At 36.3% G+C, this 12,463-nt stretch overlaps 1 protein-coding gene across 8 annotated transcripts in view; it reads right to left on the bottom strand.

Moving 5' to 3' along the window:
- Positions 1–2,365: 2,365 nt before the first annotated feature.
- The window catches only part of LOC108971058, a 58,461-nt gene continuing 48,363 nt past the window's right edge, over positions 2,366–12,463 (bottom strand). For 5 of the 8 annotated variants that reach the window (XM_018936867.1, XM_018936866.1, XM_018936863.1 and 2 more), the window contains 8 exons: positions 12,179–12,259; positions 7,725–7,833; positions 7,526–7,649; positions 7,330–7,465; positions 6,048–6,104; positions 3,340–3,604; positions 2,783–3,243; positions 2,366–2,715 (listed from right to left, as the gene is read on the bottom strand). In XM_018936867.1, coding sequence (XP_018792412.1) covers positions 2,597–2,715; positions 2,783–3,243; positions 3,340–3,604; positions 6,048–6,104; positions 7,330–7,465; positions 7,526–7,649; positions 7,725–7,833; positions 12,179–12,259 — 1,352 coding nt within the window. In that variant the 3' untranslated portion in view covers positions 2,366–2,596. The remainder of the gene's footprint in view (positions 2,716–2,782; positions 3,244–3,339; positions 3,605–6,047; positions 6,105–7,329; positions 7,466–7,525; positions 7,650–7,724; positions 7,834–12,178; positions 12,260–12,463) is intronic. The other 3 variants (XM_018936868.1, XM_018936870.1, XM_018936871.1) reach the window with 3 other exon arrangements.

Here is a 12,463-nt window from a genome sequence, read left to right as displayed (position 1 = left end):
TAAGCTCGGTGAAATAGTCATGCTACGAGTCAACCACAACAACAAAAAAACAAAAATAAAATAAAAATAAGCAAGTTCTTTTACCTTCACAAGTCTTGTCTAATAATTTTTCCTCACAATTTCCGTAAATATTTTCAAAATCAAGAAATTCTTCCATTACTCTGCGCGACACTGTATAATTTTCCTCTAAAGTTTCCTAAATATATTGAAATCCATAAAAAGTTCTATTACTTTGGACGACACTGTATGTTCCAACTAGTTTGAGAAACTTATTTTATTTACCTTAAAAGCTTTATTAAAAGAGCTTTTATCATGGCACATCTGTATGTCTATGCTCTGAATTTTTTCAGAGTACTCTACCAATCGAAAACAAGAGCTTTTCTAATAACACCTCAATTGAACTTTAATTATGTACATCAAGGGCACCAAACCTGTCGAACAAGCGAATTACCGTTGACTCTTGTTCCGCCACAATCATACTAGAATATAACGGCTCATTTCGGTCTTTTGGTACAAGTATAGCGTTAAAAAGCTTCATGCTTATAACCAAAAAAGTTAAATCGGCCTATGAAAGATCTTCAACTATCTCCCTGATGCCAACATGAAGATTTTTTAATTTATTTAATTGACATATTGAATATAAACAAAACTATTATACTCTGTAGAAACAGGTTGCAAGAGGATAAAAAGGTTTATCAATCTAGGGCAAAAAGTATCGATTGGTAGATATCATCACACCATTTCACCTTGTAATCGGTCAGATAGCCAAACACACACTACTACAAATAACAGCAAAAGGATGCGGCAAAAGTAAGGTAATCTCGTCCCAGCGAATGAAAAAGTTAAGTCGTGTAATACCATTGGTTCTTCTACCAAGGGACAGCATTACCAAAAGGTTAAACTTCACAAAGAAGTCTAAAGTTACACTTAACTGAATGTAATGATTCCACTCTCGAGCTACTGCTTATGGATAGTACAATCAAGTAGTACACTGACGGCTCGAGAACGTAGGAGGGTTTTGGTGCTTAAGTCACAGGACCACGAACCAAACTCTCCATACCTATGGGACGTTTGCCGAGCAGAGATAAACCTCCAACACAACTAACGTATAGCCATACTTAGTGATAGTCAAGCAATGTCTGCCTTTGAGATCAAATCGCTACTAGTGCAGGAGTGTAGAGAACGGCTGAACAGCCTAGCGGAACGTAACCAAGTGCACCTCATTTTTGTGTCCGATCGCAAAGGTATAGTCGGAAACTGACTGAGGAGCTCGCCCGCTCCGCAGTATCCAAGAAAAAGGCAACATCTCCAAGGCATGCGACATGCCAAGTTGCTAATGGATGTAACCTCAGCTGATTTAAACATGTAAATACCCTCTTTAAGGACAGATTCACGTGAAAGCAAGGTGAAAAAGCGCTTATACAACATGTTGGCTCTGCCATAGGGATTCTGAAACATCAGAACACCTGCTAATAGACTACATGGCAGTTTGTAGACGTAGGTTGAATGCCCCTGTTTCCTTGTTTCAAAATAGGGATCACATCGCTTCGCTAGCACCCAGCAGTGTATTGGACTTTATCAATATGCTGGGGCCAGGAGAGGATTTGCGATTTGGGAGAGTGCACAATAAACCCAAGGCCGCGATGCATTCCTCGTTTATCAATCTAATAGATCGCTATGGGTTAATTTGATCGTGAGTGTAAACTGGTACCCAAGTTGATTCTAAAAATAATACTTTTTAAAACTCAAATCAAGCGCATTCGCCAAGGAAATTGATTTCATTTATGAGAGGTTCTAATGGTGCCAATTTACTGCACTTAGGTCGAATGTCGAACTGGATTGTCGTTACATTTGCCAATTGGTGCCCTGAGTGGGAACTTTTACATTCTCTGTTTACTCAACTAACTTAACATATGAATCAAGCGAAGCAAAGAGTGAAATGAGTATTCAAACTATTTTCAAAATTCTTAAAGAAACTTAACTCATTATCCTCACCTTCTCAATAACGAAACAACTCCACTCAAATAATTACTTGATAAATACTTTATAGTTTAAGTGTAATCATTTATTGCAATACAAAAATTAACAATTTAATAAAATATAACAAAAATTATTAATTACAAAACACAAGGACACAATTTTCTCTTCTCTCTTTAACAACTAAAACACTTTGATTTCCGTTACTCGTATGCTTGTAGATTGCAACAAAAATATATGAAAATCTACTCTCACTCAAAGAAAGATAAAGTAAATAAAAAAGTGCAGCAAAAAAGAAATGATTATTCTTCTTCTTAAAAAAATGAAATGATTATTACTTCCGAGAATTTAGTAAATATTATTAAGAAAAATTAATAATTATGCAACTTTGTATATTTGTATGCATTAATGCTGTTAAATTGTTGCATACTATATATATGTGATTTTATCAAGTATAAGTCAGTATAAAGAAATCTAAATGCTTTCACGTTCATTTGCTTAATATTTCATACAATTAACCGTTAGACAACTGTATACGTAGCTCTATCAAATAATTTATTTTGCGCTATATTAATAAATTTTATATAATAGATTAGAATAATTTCACTTTGCTTGCTAATTAAACGTTTGTTGGCGCATCCATGCCACAAATAATCGATTTGACCACAGACGCGGCCGCCAAAGAGGAGAAATTCTGCCATTTCCGCGTCGACATGCCGTCCTTGTAGTCGGAAATACCTGTAGTGAGAGCAAATATTGAGTTTTATTATTTAATAAAATTGAAATCGACTTCTTTGTCACTTGCCTTTCACCAGTATGAAGCTCTCCCTGCAGTTGCCGATAATGCTGTCCAGCACGGAACTCATTTCTACATCGGTGGCCAGCAAGCCATACTTCTTAGCAAACTCCATGCGCGAGTTGTCGCTGCGCACCAGATCGCGACCGGAGCCAATGGGTCCGAGATGCAGGCGGGAACGTGGCACGCCGTCCACAGTGTCCGTGGCAATGGGATGTGCCACCTCGATGACCTCATTATTGCCGATATTCATGAATAACTTATCGGTATTGGTGGACGGGCGACTGAAGTCACTCTCAGTCTTTTGCATCAGCGATGCTAAGCCTTCACGCAGGTAGGTATCCCATGGACGCTTGACCTCCATGTTGGCTTGTAGGCCTTCGGCGATTTGCTGCAGTGAGTCATTGCTGGGGAAATAGGTCTTGACATCTTCGCCGCTCTGATAGATATACACGTAGGGTTTCTCATTTCTGTAAAATTTTAGCCACAAATAATAATATTATTACAAATAATTCATAATTTATGACTCTTCAAATCTGTTTCATCCATACTCAGCTGCTACTCACTTGCTTAATAGCGCACGCTGTTTATCCACATATGAAATGACGACATCTCCCAAACGCACATGCTTCTTGTAATCGGTATAATGCGGCACACCACCGGCCACGCCCACTACGAAGACGTAGTCGACCTTTTGGAATGTGCCCAGCAGACGCGTCGTTGTATTGCCCGTGGCAGTCATAGCTTCACGTGTACTACCCACCGAGGGTAATTTCGTGCTGACGATGCGATGGGCGCCAATGTTGCCCAAGGTGTAGACGTTCGATTCGCCTGTTGGTAATAGAGTAAAGAATGAAATATTTCACAACTTTCTTAAGTAGGAGCTGGAGAATACCCAGATATCTATGTTCATTTGGGGTGGTGATTTCGGTGTGACAGTTGACAAAATGGGCAAATTTACAACAAAAACAGTGAAACGGTGAGTTGATATGAAGAAAGTGAATTGTGGAAAAATTACAGCGAATCTTTACTCAGCTTAGTACAGTGAATGACCTCACTCACAATTTCATTGACGAAGTATGATTATATAACATACACATAAGGTAGCAAGAGCTTAACTAAATTGTTGTAATATATACAGTTTGTATGGATATTAATGAAAATGTATCGTATATTTTATGATTTCTTCGATTTTGTGTAGACAAGTGACTGCTGATATCTGACAGATGACCAAACGTGTAATAATTAATCTTTATACAATTTCTATTCACAAAAAAGATAATTAGACCCAGAGATTATTCAAAAAATTGGCTTGGTGTATTATGACTGCTAGAAAACCCTGAAAATGTACCGCGTTAGATGATCCCATTATGTATATATATATTCATATAGATAAACTGTTTAAGCATAGCAAAAGCGAAAGCCATACAAATCGACCAGAGTGAAAGCAAAGATGCTTTACTTAATTTTTCAATGGGGCCACAATAAAAGTACACTGATAGGGATAGCAAACGACGCTTTTTTGACATCTCTTTTCAATGAGGTTTGCTATTTCATCACGGAAAGATATACAATCCAACAACGAGTCACAATTATTAATATTTACTTCCGAAATTCGGATTCAGTGGCCTGAACTTTAAGAGCGCTACGTCCAATTTATTGTCGACATAATAAATGATCATCAATTAAGCGTTTAGTAGAACAATTTGAATGAACAGGCACAAAAAAATATTGTTCGTGACGTCCTTGTGGCGAATTTTGCGAAAATATCTTGGCCTACAATTACAAGATTAAATTGACGCAAGAACTGAAGCCGCTTGATCACTATAATCGTCGTAAGCTCGTGAATCGAGCTGAGTAAAAACTTGAAATTGATTTTTATCGAAAAATTATCTTCCGCGATGAGACTTGTTTCTGGCTGAACGGCTTCGTCATTAAGCAAAATATACATTATTCACACGTTCTTCATAAGTCACCATTACATCCCAGAAAAATCACGATTTGAAGCAGTTTGTGAGCCGTTGCCGTCATTGGGCCGTATTTCTTCCCTGATGATCAAGACTGCTAGGTTACTGTTAATAGGAAACGATAGCTTATAAATGATAACCGAATATTTTTGGCCCGCATTGGATGATATGGACTTAGACAATGTGTGGTTTCAACAGGACGGCGCCTGAAGACACACAGAGAATGCCACAATCGATTTATTGAAAACCAAGTTTGATGAACTTGTTATTTCACGAAATGGCCCAGTCAATTGGCCGCCTCGGTCGTGACATATGACGCCGTTAGACTCTTTCTTGTGGGGCTACGACAAGTCTATGTTCTATGCCAACAAGCCAGTGACTTCGCACGAACATTGAACTTGAAATTGCAGCAGTATCGGCCGATTTAGGCTTGAAACCCGAAAATTGGGTTCAGCGGCTGGACTACTGAATAAAGAAATTCATTGATATCCCAAACCGTTTTTGTTTTATTAAAAAATAAAAAAAAAATTTTGTAGCGCTCTTATTGACGCGCTATACTTGAATAACAATTCTAAATGCACCTGGTAACAGCTTGAAATGTTCGGAGTATTATATACCGCTTTATTTAAGTCGAAATCACTGACAAGCGTTGCCAAATAAAAAATAATGTTTGTCATTTCATTTGTGTTGAATACTGGACTTTAGTGTTAATAATTTTAAATGATGTGATGAAATGTAAAAGCTTTGCTGAGTTCAAAACAAGTTGTAACTTTCTTCACTTGTATGCTGTACTTGTATATCTGTTAAATTTGCTTTTCAAGACAGATTAAACCTGCAGAGATCTCAGCTTTAGAGTAGATAAGCATGAGAAACAGAGAAATTTGATACTTTTATGAATGAATTCTTCGCGAATGGTTGAGTGAGGTTATTCCTTAAGCTTTCGTAGGTGGGTAATGTGCAGAGTGATTGTGATGTATGGTTACAATAATATAATACAATATTTTCGTATGGCATACTTAAGAGCAAATATTTATTTTCCATAAATTTTAAACGAATTTAATTGCAAATAATATTTCTCATACGAATATGTAAAAATGTGTATGTATTTGTGTATGAGAACTCACAACACATATTTATGTTTGTCTGTATGTGTTTTTGTATATATTATACATTTATTTGTAAAACGAAATAACAACAAATACCCAGAACCAAGTTGTTGACAACAAAAGAACACAATAAAACCACAACAAAGGAAATTAGCGATATTATTTAGTAGACACAACTTAGCTTCGTCTTTATTTTCTTACCAAATCTTCTTTTCTTTTTAGATTTTCTGAGTGTGTTTGTTAAATTGGGATCGGTATCTGGTATGAGAGAAGTGATTTTTTTTTTTTAATTTTTTTTGCATGTGGAAATGAATAAATAGTGTGGCAGTGGACAAATCGCCGTTTGGGAGTCGGTTCAATTCAGGTGGGAAGAAAGAGAAAGAAAATGATTGCAAATCGTTAGTATTCAAAACAATTTTCAGTTATTTGTTTTGGTTATCAAAAGTTGAAAAGTCGAAAAATTAAAGATATAATGTAACACGTTACATTACTGCAAAATAACTATTATATCACGGTGATTTTTTTTTTAATATTATAAGAGTTACATACATACATACATACATACATTTTGCATAAAAAATCCATATATTTGTTCTTTGTACTTTTAGTGATAAAGTTTTATCTGATCTAAGTACCACAACAAAGATTCAGCCGGTTAAAAGACATCTTAGTATTGACTCGGATTTTTATTCGGCCAAATTTTGGGAAATATTTTCTGTTATTATAAGAACGACAACAGACCCAGTCGGACGGTTCTCACGGCTGGATTTCCGAAGAAGATGTGGAGAGGGAGGGATATCTAGGGATATATATGATAGGTCGGAATGTTTTGTGGTGCGCTTGTTGAGGACTGGGTGCATGTGATATAGGGGTTTGCTGGACTGATGGACGGTTAGATGTTAACGGCATGATTTCCACTAGTCGGAATTCCGAACTGTATTAGGGTCTTTTTTGCGTGAATTGTTTAGGCGGCGAAGGCGTTTAACTGGGAATTTGGTTAGCTTGTTATGTGGGTGGTATGTGCGTTTGAGGTCCAAGCCCTAATCGCCAGTCCACAGCACTATAAAAGCTCAACTTGTAGTAGCTTCGGCTACGAGGTCTGACTGGAAACTTCTGGTACTACGAGGAGCAGGACCCCTTGGAGGTCGCTCCAACCGGCTCATGCGGACTGGTTTCTCGAGGAATACCATGAAGGTTGTGGTTAAACATTGCATTGCAACCGAGTGCCGGTCTCAAAGTGCGCTTATTGGTACTTAACGTATATCGTGGTATCAACGCAATTTATTTGATTCGCTGTGCTTTTGATAAGGCTGACCACGTTAAACACAGCGACTGCTGTCCCCAGCTTATTGAATGTTCATACCCTTTGTTATAAAGTTCTACTCTGAATTCGTAGCTTCGAATACAGAATGTATGTACGTAAGTATGTACGAAGATAATACCCGAAATACATATGTACCTATAGACTAAAAATCAAACTCACCGACAGTTGTATAGCGTACAAATGTTTCCTTATTCTCCAACATGGCGTCCACCGCAAGTTTCTCACAATATTGCGCCGTTATTATGGCGATTGTGGGTTGTTTATTCGAAGCAATTGTTGGCATTTGTTTAACGACCTTTTTTTTGGGGGAAAAACTTAATTTTAGGAATACCATGCGGTCTAAATCATCACTCACCTTAATCTCTTTGTCTTCATGATGTATTCTCGTGTATGAGTTATATTCCATGGATTTGATAAGACCGCGTTCCTTCAGCGATATGAATACCAAGAGCACATCTTGTTCCTCCCAGCCATAGTCTCTGATTGAAAATTCCAGAAAAAAATTTAATTTATCAAAAAATACACAAAAAAAAAAAATGTGAATTTTTTCATACTTAGCCAAATCTTCCGGTGTAATCGGGTTCGGATAGGCTTGTTCAATTAGTTCGAGCACCTTTTCCGGCGTCAATGGTGGAGACTCAAACTGTGATTCTTCCAGTGAGACTGCAAATTCACACGAATCCATGAGCATAAGCGACGGTAAGAAAGGCGAGAAAAGAGAACAAAATGCATTCAATTAAGCAAATTTGTTAATCACATGCAAAATGTAAAATTTAAAACCAAAATCAACACAACAAAGTATACACAAGGAGTGTGTATGTAATTGCATGCGAGACCGTTTTTTTTTTATTAATTTCATTAAATTGGATAATTTGCATTCAATATGGAAGTTAAAGGGCCAACGCGCGGCGAACAAATTGCACAAACAACACAGCAGTGAGCCAATGAGCCAGTGGAGTGCCCCGCTAGGTACGCACTTACGCATGCGTATGTATGTGTATGTAGGCTTGTTAGTAAGTACGGCAAATTATAAGGCGCAGCGCTCCCCAGAAGAATGTCAATGGACTGCATGACGGGTTAGAGTGCAAAAGCTTTGTAATGGCGAGCAGGTTATGGGCGAGTTATGCGAACCATATGAGGAGTATCGGGTTGCAAAGTAGCTCGAAGAGACAATTGCATATATTTATGTAAGTGTGTACTTAAATGCTCAACTTGTGTTCGTATTTTCTACGCAGTTCTTATACTCGTTAACGGTAGACTTATTAATTAGTTGAACATGGCATAAAAAATAATAATAAAGAAATTTAATAACTGAAAATAATAATTATTATAATGAAATAAAATTGCATAGTCCCGATTCATTTACTATTCTTAAATATATTGTACTCGTACTTTGACCTAAAAATTTACAATATTTCAATATATTTAAGCTGTTTAATGTATATCTTGAGACACATTTTCACATGAAATATGTCACATGTCCTAACCTTCATACACACGGTAGATTTACTGCTCCAGAGTGCAACCTCTTTCAGAGAAGTGACCATCCACTCAGAGCAGAGCCGCTATACCAGCCTAGGACTTATTAACATTGCTTTCAGGGATAGTCGAAGAATACCTAACCTCGCTGTCAATAGCATCAAGTGCCTTGGTAATATGACTGGTATGGGTACCAGGCCACAGCGGCATCGCGGGTAACTATAAAGCTGATGAACCAGCAAGGTAAGGCACCCTAGAACCACTATCGGTTGAATGGGAGCGGACTGGCGCTCTCGTATTTCTTGTGTTCTACTACTAAATAGTTGGGCTTCATGGACGGAAATCGGAAATGTGCTGTTGCAAAGCATTTTGGCAAAAGATCGAATATAAAGCTAGCCTCGCTTTAGTTGTGTGGCATCTAACGGGCCATTCCCACGCAGTTAGGTTCGGAATCCGACCAAACGCCATCTGCAGAAGCTGTATTACCCAACAAGCCGGCGGAAATAAAAAAACTAAATGCATGTGCAAATTTGTATTGACTAGTAATTGTCTTGCTAGCAACCGACTCTAAAATCATATTGACTCTCAATTCTCACTAAATAGTCATGAGATTTTGATTTAAAGAAGTAAAATGGTATTCGAAGTTTGTGCAATAAGTACCGTGTTTTTTGATTTTATGCGAATACACGTAGTATTCGATTTTCTTATATCTCTTACTTATGCTGACAAGGTCAGTCTTGAATACTTAGTTAATTTTTGGCAACTGTTTTGCTTGGACGCATTTTGGATCGCCTTCAATTTTTATACCAAAACTGTTTACTTCCCATCAAAAACAAAATGCATTACAACGACATTGCTCAAAAGATGTTGAACTCAGCCCATGATGACCAAGATCTGCTCTAGAAGGTCATAACTGGAGAGGAATCATGGGTTTATTGTTATGACGAGCCACCGTATTCCCCAGACTTCGCCCTCTTTGACTTTTTTGTTTCCAAAATTGAAGAGGCCGATAAAAGGACCACGCCACGCTACTATTGAGGAGATGAAAACTAAATCGAAGGAAAAGCCGAACAAGATTACAATAAATAACTTTTTAAGTGCTTTCAGGATTAGAAATACATCTACAAAAATACAGCTAGAACTGATTACTTCCAAGGTTACAAAATATATATTCGTGAATAAAAAACACTTTCTTAACACTTTTTTGCTGCTGTTAAGAAATAACATACAAAAATTCGCAGTACTTTCTGGACAAACCTCATATATCAAATGTTGTTTGGATTTTTTATAATCAATTAAGCTTTCTAACATTCTGAATACAGAATAGTTCGATTTCATAGCGTAACTTTCTTTAAATTTACAGGGGTCATGTTTGATATTGCGGTATATAAAGATAGAATTGGAATTTACTAGCCCATAGAGTTAACTACGATATTTCTGAAAACTTCAATTCAAAAGAAATTGGAAGGGGGAAGGGGGTAAAACGTCACTCTAATCGAAGACCCCAAACTCAATTTCTATGAGTATATATTTATTTATGAGTCGTTTATTTGGCTGTGTTCATAAGCATAATTTCAATATTTAGGGAACAGAAAGCCCACTTGAAATCCAAGAAACGCCTTTGCTTCGCCAAAATGTCACAAATATTAGAAACAAAAACAAAATTTTAAAAAATGTTGCATCGGCCGGTAATTTAATATTGTGAAAAATTTCTTGTCAGTTACAAAGTCAGTTCCAAAAAGAAGACGCGGACGATAAAGCCAGAATCACATCTGGGTGACCAGACCTTCAAATTTGACTTCCGCTGACTTTTTCTTGTTGTCTTACTTACAAAAAAAAAAAAAAAATTGTAGGGCAGCAATCTCCATATCCTTGACAAGGCAAATATTCACTCCAAAAATATGAAAATTCACATGAGGTTAGAACGGACAGCAAAGATTAACTAGTCTTATTTGATGATCCAGAATATCATTTAGTTAATATCAAAGAAATTATATGAAATGGTTTTGATGGCCCACCATCTATTTGCGGGTGGCTGTAGTGATAATTATAGCCCTGAAAAAAGTCGTTAGTGCTACAAAGATAATATTACACAAATATATGTAACTGCTCGAAAGAAACCCACTCTAACATTTTGGAAGAGTATAAAATTTATTTGTAAGTTCTACAAGTACCTCTACTGTTTACCCAGTTTATCGTTTAAATGTTACTCATCATAATTTCATGATAAACAAATATTTTCCAAATACTTTTCCAGACATTTTGCTATACTTTATTAAAATTATTTTATTTATTTATTTTTTTAACAGCTTACTTTATACACTTAGTAATTCTAGCAGTAATAATGACGAATGGCACGAGTATCTGATTCCCAAGATGAACAACAACAAAAATAAGAAAAATCAGCGAAATCGGAAATCACAACAAAATCATGCAGACGTTAGCAAAGTAAGGTTGGATTTATAGTATGGAAATAAAAAAAAAAGAATGAAATAAAAAATGTAAAAAATCATAAACAAAGTGCCGAACTATAAACAAAATATAAAATAAACGAAACAACAGAAAAAACACCAAAAAAAATGTAGATACAAGTTTGATAAAAGAAATATGATAAAATCGGAATAAAATTATATGTATGTATGCGTGCAGTACATATTGCATATACATAAATAATCATATATGTAGGTATGTACTATATCGTCAGCTAAAATGCAAAATAACGTAACACCACTTTTCATAACTTTACAAGCGAAGGAAATACGATATAATAGAAACCACTTAAATTGGAACCAAATTTGAGTTTTGGTTATAAAATGGTTATATATTGGTTATACATTGGTTATCAATTGGTTATACATCAGTTATATATTGGTTATATCTGTCAGTGGAAAAATTGTATTCTACATACATGTATGTATGTAATTTGTTGTGATGAATCGTAAGCAAAAAAAAACTCAATTTTGATTTTTTGTTGATACATTATTTTCCATTTTAGGTGACGATATGTTCATAGAAAATTGCACAACTATGGCATCAACACATACATATAAATAAATATATGCAAGTCAGCCAACGCGTGTCACGAGTACCACGATTATCAGATTAACATTATGTTCCAACAACAGTTATTTTAGCAATTCGCAGAATTTCATTTGTTTACAATTGCAATGTGTTATTTTTGTAAAGCTACCGCCTTATTTGTTTCTTTAATTTTTGGTTATTAAGCAGCGCTCAAGTACGGTTGTTATGGTCAAACGAAAAAAGTTGTGATTTGTTATTGTTATTTCCTCGTTTGCCTTCCCACGTGCCGCCATGGAGGTGGGGGACCAACAACACACAGCTAAACAAACACTTACAACTAAAGTTATGTATGTGTTGGTTAGAATGCACATATATATATACATATACATATATGTGAGTATGTATGTATGCGTTTCGGGATGCGCGCTAATCAATCATTTGCGTCGTGTGGTTAGTTGCTCGTTATAGATATCCAGCCAAATGGCCTTCATTAAGTCATCGCCATCACCTGTTTTGCGCTGCGCCTGTAGTGCCTCCTCGAATTTGCGATTGCAATCACCATAACAGTAAATAATGTAACCGTCGCGCGCTACAACCGCATGCCGTTCATGCCAAATTCGTAAATTCGAAACATCAAATTCGACGTTGTACCGTTGCGCATGAGTGAAAGGAAGGAAATTGCAGAGTAGTAGAGTAGAGTAAATGTATGCACGTAGACACACATGCACACATTTGTGGATGGGGGTGTATGCGTTGCCAACACCATTGTTGTAAATATAATAATGATGTGGGA

Source organism: Bactrocera latifrons, unplaced genomic scaffold (assembly GCF_001853355.1).
Source record: "Bactrocera latifrons isolate USDA-ARS-PBARC rearing strain unplaced genomic scaffold, ASM185335v1 scaffold_32, whole genome shotgun sequence".
Classification (NCBI taxonomy): domain Eukaryota; kingdom Metazoa; phylum Arthropoda; class Insecta; order Diptera; family Tephritidae; genus Bactrocera; species Bactrocera latifrons.
Note: the sequence above shows the minus strand (reverse complement) of the source record. Positions and strands in the feature narration are given on the sequence as shown.